The following is an 18,169-nucleotide window of genomic DNA, read 5'->3' on the forward strand; positions in this document are numbered from 1 at the left end:
GAGTAAATTGTTATTTAAATGAAAGAGCCGCAAAGAATGGAATTTCCACATAGCTAGGTAAACACAAGGTAAATATATACTCTATTGCCATAAATTTAGAAAGATGACAAATTAAAATTTATTATTTTTTAAATTATTTTTTAAAGAAAAATGATTAAAGATGCTCAAATTAAAAATTACCCTCTCTTGTGAAAACTAAGAAATAGAGATACGGGATGACTTGAGCTCAAGCTGAAATATTATCTTTTTCAAAAAGAAAATGAAATCATCTGCTCACAAGTGGAACTGCTTTCAAATGTGATGTCAAAGATTAGTGTCTTGAAACATAATGTGAGTATAGATGTTCCCGCATATTATAGAGAGAAAAATTTACACTTGAGCAGAATCAAGCACAGACAGTGTTGACAGCTCAAAGTTGGAAAGGTCAAGTCTGAATGAACAAAAAGAGAGGTGCATTTAATTCAAACAGTTACAAAAGAAAAGAGATTTCAAGCTCACATTTTTTGGTGCACCTCTTTGGAAACAGGCTCATGATTTCAACAGACAAAACTTGTACTTTGTAAAGGACTGTTACCCACTTTTGTTTGTTGTTTTCAAATCCCTTTAGCTGCCAGCATTTCGCACTTGGCAGCGCAACGCCTCTCTTAAGTAACCACATGTTACCCACTTAAAATCTTACCTCAAAATTTAAAAAAAGAGATAGGATTTTTTGGTGGCAAAAATGCTTATCACAATTGAGGAAACAAATGATGGAGAAGCTTACCCTGAGCACCTCCTCCACCTGCTGTTGCTGTCGCTGATGATGTGGACTGACCGAGCCGTCCAGGGAGCGGCTGGTGCTCTCCAACACATTGTTCAGCTGAGAAGAAGAAAAGAGAAGCCTTTTAGTAAGGTTTTAAGGTGCTTGCAACAGCATAAGGTCATATGAGCGCCAAGGGGTGGAGGTAGAAGTCCAAACGGGGAATCAGGCTTACTCTGCTCACCTCTCTAGCCTCAACAGCATAAAGTCTGCTGCGACTATCAAGGCACCCCGGAAATAGCAGTTCACAAGAGAGTGACAAACATACAAAATAAGTATAGGAAAAATGGCGATAGTAAGGATGAGGAAAGAAAAAGCGATTTACAGTGAGGGAAATAAGATATGGATGAGATAAAATAAAAAACACTTGACTGGCCGTGCATGGAAACAACATAGTAGACAATGTGTTTTCTCCAGATTCTGGGATAAAAAATAAAAATGACCTGTTGGTAATTATATCTAAACAGTTTCTTTATTATCAACATTGAGTTCTATACTCTTTCTTCATTTACATAATCCAAAGAACACACACAGTAAAAGTGAAATAATCAACATAAAAATTTGGGCAATGCTTTATTAGCGTATAATTACCTTGAAAAACAAATGTCAAAATCATAAAAAATAGTCTGAAATGAGCATGATAAAAGAGGACACCGTTTTATACTTCAACACATAGAAAAGATCTGTAACACTTTCAACATTTTTCAACATATTCGTCATAAAGCAACATTCTAACAACAGTAACCACTAGCAAAAGTTAAAGCAAAGCCAAAACAGATCCATAAGGGCAGAGTTCAACACAGTTCCCACAGAGGAACAACCAGCTCCTGGATCAGATGCCAGTCTGTCCATCCCGAGAAAACCCACAACTCACTGCAGTTCCAACTTACAGCAACATCTAGGCCTAAATACCTAATAATAAATAGAATGTGTATTGCGAAAGCCTCAGCTCAACAGTAAGCTCTATGCGATTTACAAGATAATATTACTACCCCAGCAGACCATAGAACACTCAGAAACATTCTCAGCTTTCCAGGCAGCATACAGTGCAAGCAGCTGAGTAAGTGCTCAAACACTAACAAACAGAAAAGATCTTTCGCTGTTATTAGCTGGGTACCCATTCCCACTTGGGTGTAGTGAGGAAAATTCGTATAAAGTGCCTTTCCCAAGGACACAACGTTGGGCCCATGACCTTACAGTTGTGAGTCCAAGAGCCTAACCACTAGGCCACCAACATCACAAAAAAGCAATATTCACACAGAACTAAAGAAGAAGAATAGATCATAAGTCTTTTACAAAGCAAATGTACTGATTCCTTGACATCAACATTCACCTATTTAAAAAGAATAGCAATCTTTCGAATAAAAACAAAATTACCTTCTTGATTTCACTAGCATGCTGCTGGGTCATTTGGTACACCTTTTTCTGCCACTTCTTATCCTGACGAGTCAGTTTGTGCTGCATGTGTTCGCTCATCTGGTTCAGCTGAGGATAGACAAGGACATGTTATTCCTCCTTGATACACTCAAGCCTGTGATGGCTGTCAATGAATCTTTCTCACAACATTCTCCGCACTATCATCCTCCACAAGAGCTAACAAAACTGCTGTTAAAATAAGTAACAATCATCCCATTGGGACATCTAAAAAGTCCCCCCCCCCTTTTCCCTTAATCTACAAGACACATACCCATGCAAGCATTCATTTGTTGAATAGTTTCACAATCCACATTTAGTCTATCACCAAGAGCTGCTAGAATCGCAACACTGTAGTACAGAAGCAGAAGACACTGAGGCAAAAACAGTAGTTAAAGCATCGAAACCTAATGACCTCCTTGTGGAAGACACATATATATATATATCTCAATTGTGAATACATGAGCCATAAGAGAGTCTTCAAGATGAGAAGGAAATGACAGAAAATCTCATCATTCCATAAGGCCGCAAAGTCCAACTTGTAAGAAGACCAAAGTCTCATCGACCTTAGAGGTCCATCCCACAACCTTCTCGATCCAACCCCCCCCCCCTTTCACAACTACACCAACAGTCAAAAAGAAAAGATAACATGGAGCCCATAACCACAAATCATTTTAAGAAAACTTTTTTTTTACAGCCTCAGGTCTCCACACCTGTTCTTGGAGTTGTTCCTTGAGAGCAGCCACTTCACTCCTTTGTTCTTTCAGCAGGTCCTTATCGTTCTCCACATCATCTTCAAGATCACCCAGGTATGACCGCTTGCCTGCCACAAACACACACAAAGTAAAATACAGGCTCACGCATTTACAACAAAAAGAAACATTTCTCCAAATTATCTTGTTGCGGGTATTTGCTCTTCAGTTCCCATTTTCATCTTTAAAAAGTGCAGCAAAAACTGAACAGACCAGGGAGGACTGAGCAACATAGACATAAAGGATCTAAGAAGTATGGGGTGGGGGAAGAGGGGGGGGGGAGAGGAGGAACCATTCACAGTCACTTGGTAGTTGGATCCCCAAAAGTCTGTATGTTTTTATGGAATGTTTCTAGCTATTCAAATTTCAATTTCATTCTGACCATTTGTGAGTTTTTATTGCATTCTATATTTTTGTGTGAACGCATTGCCAGGTTCACTGCATGACTAGTTTTCTCACAGAAATTTTTATACATATATACATTCATATGCATAATACTATGTTTATCTTACACACTTGTCTATTAATTTTTAAGATGTGATATCTTTCTCAATGTAAAGCGCACTGAGCATTTTTTAGAAAATGGAAATGCGTAGCATAAATGCTATTTATTATTATGCTTCGCAGGGGGCAGTGTTCACAAACACAGCTCTTCTTTAAAAAACTGCTTGTGTTCAACACAAAGCAATGAATAACTTTGTGCACAATTTTAAAAAACTACAGAAATGGGGATCTGTGAGTTGTGACCTCCTCGGGAATAAGTCTACTGTTTACTAGGTTGGGTTTTTTTCATATGTGATTTGAATTCAAAGTTTTTTTGTTTTTTTTAAAGAAATTCACACACAAAAGTCCTTTGTGAAATGTTAGAAGGGGTACTACTGCATTGGAATGCATCACACCTGACAACTTGAATCACGAATTCAAAAAATTCCCGAAAACCCAAATGTGTAAAAAGCAGCAACAAAAACGAGTAAGTGAAAAAAATGTGGGTGAAGAGTAGTAGATCCAAGCTCTTACCTCCACTGCGAGCTTCCAGCTCAGTCAGGGCTCTTTGTGAGGCCTGGTACTTGGCATTCAGTTCCTTCATCTCCTTCATGATGGCAGAGCTCATGCCACCTCCACCCTCACCATTCTAGGGGTACCAGAAATATTTTTGTTAAAGTCTTCAAACAAATATTATATAGATAAGACAATGGATAATTTGCACAGTGAAAAAGTAAAAAGAAATAAGAAAGAAATCAGGGAGAAGTGGGAAAGTTATAGGACCTGCTGGAAGAGCCCAAAAGTGAGAGAGGGAAGTACAAGCACAGCTACAGTCACAGGAACAAATGTGAGGCAGTGTGGTGGAATCAGGCTCTCGTCAAAATGATCAAAGTGAAGAAACTTGCTTTTTTCTGTTGGTTTGTGAATTTTTATCAAATTTTTGTTCTTTGGCAAAACACCTTTCATGCCCATTAAAGAACTCATTTCGGTGTGATTTTTTTCTGAAAAACGTTGATTAAAGGCACAAAAAATGTAAACTTTCAGTTACCACGGACTATTAAGATAAGGAAATAACTAATCTTTGGCGGCCATTTTCTCACTAATTTTACCTCTGAAAACAGGTGACCCCCACCTCCTTCAATCGCAAAGATAAATGGATATTTTTTTCGTCCCAATAAACACAAGAGAACAACCTTTAAGACTATACCAATAACTCTACATGCCCAAAAATTGACGAGAGCCTGATTCCACCACGCTGCCTCACAAATGGCATGATTGTATTCTTTAGAGACACACAAACAGACTTAACACCTGCACACATGCATTTTACCATTTAAAAAAAGAAATACAAAAGACACTCTTTCGAGACAAGGAGATGTAGTAGAAAAGCTGCAGAAAGAGTCAGGAGCCCAGAGGAGGAAGCAAAGTGGGCGAAGGGGTGGGGGCAGAAAGTGGAGACGAAAGCAGAAGACAGAACATTGCTGGAGATCAGGAAAGGATGTGAAAGGAGAACATTTTAAAGAAGAGGATTTTCTGTGCTCAAGATTAGAGGTGTTACATGAGAGTAACAGACACAAAAAAGAAGGAGGAGAGATAAGGACCATAGATGTTTGAGAGGAAAGAAGGAGTAAACCCCACCAGAGCACCCACATCCATTTCATTTAGAAATCAACAGTATGAGGATCACAATCCATTGTGGTTCAACAAACCAAAACAAGGCTTACTTTGCTGAAAACAATTCATAGATTCCTGAGCAAGCTGATAATGACTTCCTAAAATACTTATGGAAATGGGGGAAAATGTTTACTGTGATCACTGTGTGCTGGTGATCTCGTGAAATAAAAGTACCCAGAGGTAACCATTTAGAAGTTGTATTTTCAGTGAAGTAAGCCCTATTTGACTGGTTGGTTGTTGATAATATATATTACTAACTTCATTGCCATCAGGTGCAGCAAGATTTTCACTGCTTTGAGACTTGATGAATCTGGGGTCCTAGATACAAATCAGATTAGCAAGAGGTTAGCAACTAAGGGGTGAATATGAAGCAATCTATGTGTGGATGAAAAAATCTTCTCTGATTACATTTGTGGAGCGTGGAGTTTAACATGAATCACCACTACAATCTTATTAATAACAATGACAAAAACAATCTTTATTCATCTCACAGGAAGAAATTTGTCTTTGTCGTTTACAATGGCAGTGGATGTTACAAAGGTTAGGTGCACTCACACATACCCACAACAAGACAGGATATTAGTAAATACATGTCTCGCGTGCTGAAACTACTCTCTCTCTCTCTCTATCTCTCTCTTTCACGTCTCTCTCTCTCCCTATTTCATTTGTAGCACAGTGAGTCCAGTAACCTCACTGCAGTTGGTACATAATATGAATTTCTTTATCTTTCTGTTCTTGCTTTTTTGAAAATGTAAAGTTTACACAAGTTACAACATTGCACAAACAGTAAACAAGACGCAGCAACAAAAGATGTTTACTTGAAATTAACTATCTGTGGTGCAAAGTCATTGATGAATAGACTAATAAGAGTGCACGTAAGTTAAAACGACATGGTTGCCAAGTTGATCCTGCCACCTGCCATCTGCATTTGAACGTGACCTTTAACCCTTTCAATGCAACATGTTTGCATTTCTAGATACATCAAAATTGATGAAATTGTGCAATTTCATGACATACTAGGTAACTCAATGCATTTAAGAGGTAAAAATAAACCAATACTTTACGACATACAAATCAATCCACAAAAATTTGGAATGTAACATGAACTTATGACATCATCATTCTTACGTGGAGGAACAATATTTTCCCAAATTCAAGGAATGGTGAGCAAAATGTATTCTGACAGTTTTTGGCATTTTTCCTAAGCACTTGGCACCCTGTTTTGAAAATTAACTTTACATTTGTGAGGCTTTACCTTCAGTGCAGCTGTAATGTTACATATGCTCGTACAAAGAATGAGTTGGCTACAATGTCAGTGGCACAGCATGTAAGTAAAATTTAACTGTTATTTTGATATCATGAATTGCTGGTTCTGACACAGTTAAACAAGCATATATGTTTTGATATCATGAATTGCTGGTTCTGACACAGTTAAACAAGCACATGTAAATTTTATCGTTTCTTTCTACGACTGTTCAAACTAGCGATTTCAAGTGACAAATAGTAACACTGGTGGAGTCATGAGCAAATTAGTCAAACGAGGGAAAACAGTTCTTCTGATTCCATCACTTTTAATTACAATTAATAGTCAAACCTGCTCTCACAGCCACCAGTCCAAGACAATCACTCGTACCAATGACTTCTTTCCACTTACACCAATGAGGTTTTTTTCCATACTATTATTATAATGACAATGTTCATGACGTCCACCCATCTAGGAAAACCACTTCTCTCTTTTGACAATGGGTGGCCGTCTCTGACCATTTCCACTGCTTTCAATCAATCTTTTTAAGCTGTCCTGGCTCTCTTTCTCCACAAAAGAAAACATAATATTCCCATAAAGAGATTGGAAGGTATCACTAGAACATCTTACACCATTATCTTTTATACAAATGTACTTTGGACTACCCTGGCAGCCATTGCCAGTGGGTGGTTGGCAAGAGCTCCGGTGTGGTTTGCCCCTTCTTTCCTATCAAATATTTATCATCCTTAACTCTCCTACTTCTTTTTTTGTTTGTTTGTTACTCTATTGTAACACCTCTAATCTTCGGCACTTATACGACCTTATTGTGTCGAAAGTGCTATATAACCCTGACTAAAACAAAAACTAAATTCCTTGCCACTCAGACTCCTTACACCTTTAAACAGATCCCAGCTGACTGTGGCGACTAACTTTAATGAAAATGCAGACAGCCAGAAAAAGGAGAGAAGACAGGTGGAGCAGATTGACAAAAATGTCCCCTGCTCAAAAAAAGAAGACAATTGTCAAGTCAGTTTTCTAAAAGCAACAGAGGCAGCAGAATTCCACCCTTACCCAATGTGTCATATAAAGTGTTATAAAATTTGAGGCAAAGCCATTAGTACAAAGAAGGCATAAAACTGTAAATTTACATTAGAACAGTTTAAACCAATTTATCTTACACTATCACTGCATTTCACTTACTTTGTTTTTGAGAGACAGAAGTGCCCGCCTCTCCTCCTGAAGCTCCGCCTCCTGCTTGAGCAGCCTCTCTTTGATCTGGCTCAGTTCTGTTTCCATCTGGTTATGGCCGCTGTCGGAGCCCATGCCAAGGTCAGGGCTGACTGTACTAGAGTTATCCTTATTGGCTCCGGTCCCTGCCGTGTGGCGTCGCGTGATGTGCGACTGGAGGTACGAGTTGTTCATGAAAGCCTTGGCACAGAAAGGGCACTGTGGGAAGAATGTGGAGGCAAATTAATGAATGAAAATGACAATACCAACATAAATGAAAAGTCAGAAAAGCCTTTCAAAAATCAGAGATCTAAAGAGACAAAATCATATAGGTTCTGATCAGGATGAAAACAATGCCCTCAATTATCACAATCCTCATAAAAATCAATTTCAAATTTCAAGAAAAATGACTTTAAAAAATATTCTATATTCCATAAATCAAACACTTTCTGAAAGAAAGTTATTCTTCTTCTGTTCTTATCATCCTATGTCGTTGTTGTTGTTGTTGTTGTTATCGATCTAGCAACAGCTGGGCTCTCGCCCTTCTGTCCAATGCCATGTAGTGATAAGTGCAGGTTTGTTGTAGTTGCTGTAATGTTCCATAGAGTGTGTTGTCAATGTTAGGTCTCGGAGGGGGAAGTGTAGCTCTGATGTCATTTAGGGCTGAAATGGTGAAATGGTATAGGTTTAACGCCCCTATCAACACTATTAGGTTATTTAAGAGGCGGGGCCTCCGAGTTTAACGTCCATCTCCGAAAGGACCAAGCCAAATGGGAAACTCGTGTAAAGTGCCTTTCCCAAGGACACAACGTCGGACCGAGCTGAGGCTCCAACCCCCGAACCCACAATCTCACGATTACGAGTCCGGTAGCCTAACAACTAGGCTACTGACGCCACCATTTAGGGCCGTACGGTGGAAAAGGTGATGATCCAGTCTCATATGCATAGTCACACAAAGGACACATTGGGGGAAGTTCTTGTTTTATTCTGTTCAAGTGAAATTTGAGCTGTATATATTCTGTTCATAGGCGGAAGATCGTGGTCTGTTTCTTTCTCGGTAGGTAGTTGATATTGTCATTTCGTTTTGTTGTGGTCATATGTTTGAAAATTGCTCTGCTTGTCTGTCCCAAGGCCCATCTGTTCATCCAATCTTGTTTCCTGTTGCTTTTTAATGATTAGTTTTGCAGTGTTGTATGAGGTTGGAATGTCGGGTCGTTCCTGTCTAGATCACCTTTTGGCAAGTGTGTTTGCTCTGTCATTTCCAGGTATGTTTGAGTGTCCGGGAATCCGCTGCATCACCCGGTTGACGCCACAGGATGTTATCAGGTGATCGGAGCCGAACAGTATATGTCGTGTCTAGTCTTCGTTTAGATTATGATCATTTTCTATCACTTGTGAGACTGATAGTGAGTCAGTGAAAATCACTATACTCTGCGTTTTATTTGGATGAATGTGAAAAACTGTGAGGAAATGGTACAGCGTTGTTTCAATTGCTATCATTTCTGCATCGTATTTGTTGCATTTCTCTCCACAGGCTGCAGAGATCTCATTGGAACTTCCATCTGGGTACTGTATTAGTATTCCATATCCGGCTTTAGTTGTGCCTTTGAATGCTGAGCCGTCTGTATAGCTGTGTATACAGTCATTTGAAAAGCTGTCGATTGTTTGATGTGATGGAAGCATCAACGTCACTGGGTCTGAAGATTTTGTGCTACTGTCGGTAAGAGATGTTGTAATGATTGGCTTTTCCATAGAAATGTGGGGAGGGATGTTTTGGTAGACTCTTTTGGTTTCTCTTCTGTTTTGTGGTAGATGGTGACTCTCTATTAGTTCTGTGATGCCAAGCACGATGGATTTTTGTTGAAGTTGCTTCTTTAGTTTCCATGTTTCTAAGAATTTCCTGTTTGGGAGCTTTGGGCACATTCCTTTGGTTCTTTCATGGAGCTCCAAAACTGCTTTATCTCAGCGAATTCCCAGGGGTTCAACATTTGAAAGAATTTCATGTGTGGCAGTAGGTATAGATCTCATGCCATCGTTTATGAAACGAAATGGCATTATTTTGGACCTTGTCAAGGGTATTGAAAGTAGTTGCACTACACATAGTGAGTAGACTATTGCTGTATTTCAGGGAAGATCGGACATAACCAAGGTATAGAGCTCTCAGAGTTTGTTTGTCTGATTCCCATGAACTGCTTACGAGGTTTTTTAAGTTTGAGTCTTCTTTTCGCCTTGTTCTTTATGCTCTCCACTTGGCTTTTCATTGTTAGACTTTGGTCAAGTTGGACTCCTAGGTATGTTTGTTGTTCTTCTTTGGTGAGATTTTCATTTCCCATCTTCAGTTGGAGCTTTTCTTTGGCTGTTTTATGGCGCTTTGTAAAGATGGTGTATACTATTTTCAGGCAGTTTATTTTGAGCTTCTATTTCTGACAGTAATTGTGGAGCCTCTTGAGGTCTTCATTCAATTTCCCTGCTCCTACTACTGTGCTGTTATGTGTCTGCCAGAGAGCAAGATCATCAGCTTAGAGAGTCTTTTCAGATTTCAGCACCTATTGAAGAAAATCAGGAACAAAGTGCAACTTAGACAGGAGCCTTGGGGTAGGCCTTCCTCGAGTACTTCTCTTGACGAGTGGGCATTGTTCACCTTGGTTTCGATGTTTCAATCCGCTAGGAAAAACTTGATCCATATATAAAGTTTTCTGTGCATCCCGAGGTCCATCATTTTCATGAGTAGGCCTTTTCTCTACCCTCTGTCGTACACCTGTTGGAGGTCTACAAAAATATTTCCTCGAGCTGTCATTTCCATTCTGATTTCCTCTGGCTGTCTTATCATCCTATAGAGAGTATCAACCTTGTTGGAGTATGAGTAAAGTTCTGGCTCTCTCTTCTTACCTTATTGTAGCTCTCATTGCCTGCATACATGAGCTGTTGCTGAGCTATGAGCATCTTCTTCCTCTTGTGGCTTTCCTTCTTCACCTCAGTCAGCTCCTTACGTGCCTCCTCCAGCTCTTGCTTCACTTTCTCTACGTCCTGGAAGGAGAAAAAAAGCAGAAGAGTTGCGGTTCACAGCAAGATAGCTGGATGACTAACACATTTTGTCGGTTGTTTGCTTTTTTGAGGTAAAGAGAAAAACATTGATACCGAAACAATTAGAGGTGGGGTGGGATAAAGAATAACAGAGTAGGGGGGGAGAAAGATAAAATAGACATTTCAGTGGTACCTTCCAACTTCCACAGGAGAGCTGTTGCTGAGTGAGTTTAGTTTAGTAAGAGTTTTACGGCATAAGGTTATATGAGGGCGTGGAACACTAGTTGGTTGCATTCACTACAATTCATAGCACGGGTTGGTGTATATCAAAATTTCTATTAAAATGTTGAAAATTTGTGATAAAATTTCAGTTTCAAAATAACACTTGAAACAATTTTTTTAAATAATGCTATTTACAGTTAATTGTAAAGGCCAATGGCCTTCATACAATCGAGAATTCTGTTGGGATCAATAACAGAGAACAGATTTAGACATTTTTGGCATTTTAAATACTTCCTTCAAGTCTCTCCAAGTTGTTGAGTGATTCATGGCCACATTTCATCATGAGCAGAATATATATGATAATAGAACTACAAGAAAGATAAAGAATGAGCAGGCCACTCTTCCAGTGTCTTCCAGCCACAAATGATACGCGCAGTAGCAACTACGAAAAAGAAGCAGATGAGAGGCAAACCAGAGAAGATCACACGTAACAAACCAGCTGTGATCAAGGGAAAGAAGAATGCTTGAAAAAAGTTGATGAGGCAGACCACACTAAAATGTTTGATGTGTCCTGTGCGCTCATATGACCTTGTGCAGTTGTTAACGCTGTATAACACTTACAAAAAAAAAAGGGTACCATCACCAAAGTAATTGATTGAATGGTCATACTGGTTGCCATCAATTTTTGCTTTAAATTAAGAAGAGTTGCAGAGCAAAAAGAAATATCCACAGTGCATCGCTGTAGATGGACATTTTAATTAGTGCCGAATCTTCTTCCTCAATACGTTCCAAAGAGTGTCAACCCTGAGGTAGAACAGCATTTAGAACTGGGCTAAAACAGGGATTTCTCGCAATATCTGTTCAGTCTATGCAAATCAGGATCTTGTCTTAAGAGATAAAATGAACTACAGCCTTCATACATTTTGAAAAGACAGACAGTAAATATTCAAATAGCTTGCTCATCAAAGTTCATTATAAAATCACTTTACCTGATCAGACTGCTTCGATTTCTCTTCTAAAGAAGCACACAGCCCTGCTAAATACTCTTGACTGTGCTGTGAGAAAAAATATAGAAAGCACAGGTAAATCATAGAGTTATTATAATGAATATTGAACATTTGTATATAAATACAGAAAAGAGAAAAGTATGTTTCTGACGATGAACTTAAAACCCAAGACAGTAATTCAAACTCGAAGGAATTCTCCTAACGAAAGTGAAGACTTTAAACTTCAAGGAGACATCAGATACGCCAAGTCTTCAACAACTTGTGCCAAGCAACACGTTAGAAGCTTAAAATACATGTATCATCAATAACGAAAACTGTCAACACATGTGTAGAATGTGCTGCATAGATCTCAAAAACGCTCAAAGCTGTCAAGCTATACAACTGACTGTTAGTAGATGAGTAATATTTGATGTGGAGAATCTAAAAAAAAGATAAAATTATTTCTGTAAAGCTGGAATACCTTTATTTCTAAATCCAAAATCCTCAACATTTGTGTTTTTGTCCAAATGTGTCATTTCCTTCACTTTTACTAAAAGAAAGTGCTAAGTGATGCAAAGAAAATATTTCCTTCTTGTCAGTTTTTACTTGTCACTATATTATTATGACCAAAGCAGCTGTACCAAGTATTACGCAAAATGCTAAGTTCTTATAAAATAAATAAGAATAATATGATATCCAAACCAAACTACTATTGTTGGCTTTGGAAAGGAACAGCTATTTCTAATGTAGTGACACAAATTGAAAGTCATAAATACAAACACATTTTTTAAAAAGTTAAAGCTATAATTTTCAGTAAGACTGCTCTTTTGCTTTCTCACAAATCAAATGCAACAGAACAAAGACAATCAATGAAACTCACAAGCAAATACTCAATGGTCAGTTGTGCTAACTTGAACAGCTTAACAAAATTTGGATCCACAGAGCGAATATCCTGCAAAAGAAAGGGAAGTAGTTAATTGTCTGTTATATAAAGAAATTCTAAAGAGAAGCTGTACAAATGGTTTTTTCAGGTTTGAAAAATAATCAATTTCATATCTGTTACCAGGTACCTACTTTAGTAATGTCTCTGAATTGTTAAGTGTAACCTTATATGAATTGAGGAGAAGCAAAGAAACCATCATTAACTTTTCGATGCATCAAGAAACCTGCAATAATTTGATGCGAATCGATCACAATCGAAGCTCTCTTTGGCAATAGCAAGGGCTAACATGTAACATGACATAACAACTTTTGAATAAAGCTTGCTGCTTTTAAAGTAAACAAAAGTCAAGCACAGGCAATCATGTCAGGAATTCACAATTGTATTCGCACTGCAACAATTTAGATAAACCGATTTAGTGAATAAGTAAATACAATGTTATATCGGTCAGGGAATGCTAAATTGTACCAGCTATCCATGATTTTGAGTTTTCCATCTTATGTGTTATCTGTGCACAACTGTATAGCTAAAGCTAAACAAATGAAAAAAAGGAAAAAGTACAAAGCTGATGAAATTTTAAAGTCCTACCAGTTCAGCCTCTAAGTTACAAAATGTTAAATTCATGATGTTTTCTTGAAGGGTTGTGAAGTCTAGCGTCCTTGAAATGTTATCCACATCAACAGAGGCAATCTTCCTCCAGTCCACCCTCTCCACACGCTTGCGAAAAGAAAATCCACCATTTTTGCCACCAGGGTAGCCATTGTATCCATTGACAGGAGCCTGGGGCCCATAATAGGCTGAAGAAGGCATGAACTGTGTACCCATCTTGTCTGGTCTGTAAAACTGTTCAGGGATAAACAAACACACATAATTGTGAAACAAACAGAAAATATAGGCATCCAAATTTCAGAAAAGGCCACCTCTATTCTCACCCGGAGTGAGACTAGTGCAGGCGAGTCTTGTGGCAGGCGAGTCTTCTGCAGGCGAGTCTTGTGGCTATTCTCACCCGGTGCGCGTTCACCCTAAACCACAGAATTCTACACTGTGATAACAGAAAAATTGTAGAATTCTGTGCCGTGAACAAATGTTCCATTACAACTGTAGCCTACTAAAAGCGTACAATTTTGTCTGTGGGCAGTGGAGAGAGAGAGAGAGAAAGAGAGAGAGGAGTAGCGCGAGAATTTCCGAGCAAAACAAAATGGCGACCCGTGTAGTTCGGCTCGATTCGAAAAGTTAAATAGCCGTAGCATCTTTGTAGACAACCAAATTAATTTACTTTTGTGTTTTAACATCATTTTTTAACTTTGTTTTGGTCAATTTGATCGTCCACACCGATAGACAGTATTCAGAAAGAGACAGAGAGAGAGAGAAGAGGGGAGGAGTTGATCTTGCGAGAACTTCCGGGCGGGTGAGAATAGCCATTTTCTTCAGAAAAATATAAGATACCATATATATATGTGTATATTGATGACATGATGCATAGTGGCTACACGCTGTTGCTACAACCAAGAGGTTGGCTGTTTGTCCTCTGATCCATCTTTTATAAAATACTGGCTGCATCTCATTCACACTTGCACATGAATGTGTGCTACAATTGGTAATGTGTTAACCCGCAAACTTAACTTTACGCTCTGGATGTGCACTTAAGTATTCAAAATTGAACCATGTTCTTTAGAACATTGAACTGTTTTCCATAAAAACATTGTTTTCAATTGGTAATGCAATTCGGCAATCACAGTAAAAGCAAAAAGACAGTTTATGAGTTTTATTGATATATCGTGATTTACGATCCCTAATCATCAATAAATTATTTTCCCCGACAAGTGTATTTTGGCACCTCGCCTTCCGTCCGGTCCCGCATCTGTGTTTGTGCGTCACTCAACTTGAGTTTGTGTGCGTTTGAGGCCTACTTCTAGAACCGTTTGCATTAGTTCGAAACCGAGGTGTACATCTCATTCGAATCACACGAAGTTGGTAGCTCTAGATGTTCGTCCAATGAAATTTGAACAAATTGACCCACTTAGACATGAGGAGCTCAAAAGGATAACCAGGAAACAAGACTTCCATTTTTCTATACAAAATCCTTTAAATGAGCTTGATTTTACATAAAATGATAGATTACCTTATAAAAATAAGTATTGACAGTTTTGAAAACCATTGAGCAGGCAAAAAGAAATTTTTTTTAGAACAAAACAATTGGAAAGTCATTACAAGTAGTTACTCTCATACGAATAACCTTTTTTGATGCTCTTGTTGATAGGAATGGTCTGGGATACAAAGGGAAATAATATAGAGATCAATTTCCAATTGTTTTGTTCTAAATTTTTTAACTATAATATGAGGCAAAAGCACAAAATCAATGGAGCTGACTTGTACATAACAGTGATGACAAACATGATTTGTACATAACAATGATGACACAATGTACAGGAAAAGACAAAAGTCTTGCCTCCAGAGATAAAAGCGCACTTTAAGAATTAAAAAACAACCCAGGAGAGGTTTCTTTTGCTTTGAAACAGATACCAAGTCATATCAAAGATAGTGGACGATCACAATTATGTGGCTAATTATGACAAACAGTACTCGTACATAACAGTGATGACAAAACATACTGGGAAAAGGTAAAATCATGCCTACAAAGAACAAATTTGCACTAAGAGATACACAGATCAATAAAGGCTAATAAAGGCTAATAAAGGCGTATTTTGCTTCTAAATTAATCTTGCATGTATGAAATATATGTTGAAAACTTATTGATATTAGCAATTATGAAAAATATTACTTGTACATAACAATGATGACACAATAACACAATGTATTGGAAAAAGGTATATCATACCAACAAAGAACAAATGTGTATTTTTGAGATAGACAGATAAACAAGGACATGTTTGTTTATTTGTTTGAGTATAGAGAGCACACATTACTTAAAAAATGTTTGCTCTTAGGACAATGTAATTTCTTGTACGTTAGTCAGTCTCAGGGTTGGTGATTTTTTTGATAAAAATAAAAAAAATCGATTTTTTTATTTAAATCAGATTTTTTAAATTTAAATCGGATTTTTTTTTTTTTTTTTTTTTTTTTAAATGTCGACACAGTTTGGGATTTTTGGTGGCTAAAAGTATGTTCTTTTAGTGCAAAATGCATTGTCTTTATTTTAACTAATGATCAATTTAAACAACTGCAATTTTAGAAAACCTTAATCTGCTATCAGTGAATTATGGCTACAGACAAAAAATGAAGAAAATGTCAGTCTAAAAGGAAGGGGGGGGGGGGGGGGGGGGTAATTATGCATAGATAAACTTGCATTTTATTTTTAATACAGTGTGTGTGTAATACGCGCTTGTGTTTGTCTAAAAAGAAAAAGAAAAATGCTAATTTCAATTATGAAAAAAAAGGGAATTGATACTGTATTATTTTACTACTTACATTGACAGGGGGGGGAAGCAGACTTTTAAGCAATTTTAGTCTACTAAACCTTATATCTGTTTTATAAAACCCAGGAAAGGAATTCTGAATGTTTAAAGATGTAAAAACAGAAAACATTTTTTAAAAGTGATTTAAATCACTGATTTTTATTTTAAAAATCAAGTTGATTTAAATCAAAAAAATCAACTGATTTAAATCAACCTGATTTAAATCAACCCAACCCTGGTCAGTCTTGTACGGCTGCATGACGACACCCCAAACGTCATCACTGAGCACAAAAGCTAAATCTATAACCACAGAAATGATCCATCTCTCGAAGTTTGTTCACACATCACACTCTTGTTCCAGGAATCCAGTGTAAACACCGCAATTTCACTAAAATATTCAACAGAGTAGCCTAAAAACACGCCAAACAGCCCAGTACGTCACATTCAACGCAAAATTCTTGTGCGTCACCGGACGCTGAAGGCAATGACTACTTTCGTTTTTCTGTTTCCCCCGTTGCTTCCGTTATTCTGGGGACACGGGTAAGGGGAAGTCACTCAAGAAAACAATTATATCCGGGCACTTTTGATGACCCGTTCAAAACAAAAGTGGGCGATATTCGGACTTCCGGCACGTCGCAAATTGACGACAATAACGGCGAATGTTAAACAGCCGACCGAAATCGTAGATCTAGGAACCCGATGTTCCTTTCGCGCATCGCGTCTTTTGAAGTATTGAATAAACGACGATAGTCAAAGAGATTTAACCAGCTACGGTGATTCTACTGAAAAATAATTGTGTTTTCTGAAACACCTAGTCCGTGACGACACGACAGACGCACAAGTAATCGGAATTGTTCGCCTATTTGCAAACAAATAAACCAATTTTTTGAGCAAGTTAACCTTTCTCAATGACAAATAACATAGGATCAAAGCACACGTAAAAAAAACACAACCAAAAATACTAAATTTTGGACATTCTTGGAAGTTTGCATTGGTGTGCTCAAAATGACACTCCAGGAATTACTAAAAAACGAACATTTTTGGCACAAAATTTACAAACTCAAGATTGTAGAGCTGACAAGGGGTCTGAAACTGTTAATGCAGGTTCTACATCCTATATTTGACATGTGTATAAGTTTTGGAGGAATAAATACTAATGCATCACATTTTATGCACACTAATGTGAGATGTGTGTGTTTTTCCCCACGTTTTGGCAATGGCTCATATATATTATATAGATCTAGATCTATCTAAACTGGCCCTCCCTGCACCCTCCAAGGCACGTCACTAGAATATCAAAGAATTGAGATAACTGCGTCCCTTTCTCCCTTTGCACAGGTTCATGTAAACGCACGCTCAGTATAAATACACGCTAAGGCCAACTTAGGCTTAGTGCCGCTTAGGAGCCCTCCCGCGAGCAGTGCATTTAGTTTAGGTTTAGGCGGAGCCTGCTGTACTCTTTACACGTGCTGGGCACTGGAAAACCTCCCTCTGTAGTATGATAGGTTAGTTCTATCAATTGTGAAGAGAAGATAAGTGCGGTACAGTAGTCTGAGTAGATCTAGATTCTAGTCTAGATCTAGATAACTATTATAGTCTGTATAGAGCCTAATTCAAAACAAGAATGAACTGGTCATGCTGCAGTACCAAAGATGAAAACCCACAGGATACAAGGGCTTTCCCCGAAAAGAATTATATATCAATCCCAGTTCAATAAAAGGCATTCTTGTAACTAGCTTCAGTATTTTCAAATGCGACCACAAACTCATATCTAGATAGACTAGAAACAAAAGCCCAACCCGTGTTATCAACAAGTCATCATTCTGATCTCCCGTTGTCAACTCAAACGTCCGCCATCTTGGATGCCTCTTTGTAACCTCTCGCGGGATTTAATTCAGGCATAGATCAAGATCTACCTTTCGAATCAAATTTAATATTAAAATTAAAGGCACAGTAACTTAAGTTATATGTTTTTATTTTAATCCACATA

General features: G+C 38.0%; 1 protein-coding gene across 1 annotated transcript in view; it reads right to left on the reverse strand.

Moving 5' to 3' along the window:
• Positions 1–18,046, reverse strand: part of LOC101854505 (zinc finger protein DZIP1L) — a gene marked incomplete in the record, with an annotated part of 43,214 nt that extends 25,168 nt beyond the window's left edge. Inside the window, 11 exon segments of the mRNA XM_013083582.2 lie at positions 764–859; positions 2,177–2,284; positions 2,926–3,035; positions 3,982–4,096; positions 5,380–5,439; positions 7,565–7,810; positions 10,481–10,618; positions 11,827–11,892; positions 12,704–12,775; positions 13,352–13,606; positions 17,979–18,046. Of these exon segments, the coding sequence (XP_012939036.1) occupies positions 764–859; positions 2,177–2,284; positions 2,926–3,035; positions 3,982–4,096; positions 5,380–5,439; positions 7,565–7,810; positions 10,481–10,618; positions 11,827–11,892; positions 12,704–12,775; positions 13,352–13,588 (1,248 nt within the window).
• Between the last annotated feature and the right edge of the window lie 123 nt (positions 18,047–18,169).

The sequence above is a fragment of the Aplysia californica genome, unplaced genomic scaffold, assembly GCF_000002075.1.
Source record: "Aplysia californica isolate F4 #8 unplaced genomic scaffold, AplCal3.0 scaffold00242, whole genome shotgun sequence".
Lineage (NCBI taxonomy): Eukaryota > Metazoa > Mollusca > Gastropoda > Aplysiida > Aplysiidae > Aplysia > Aplysia californica.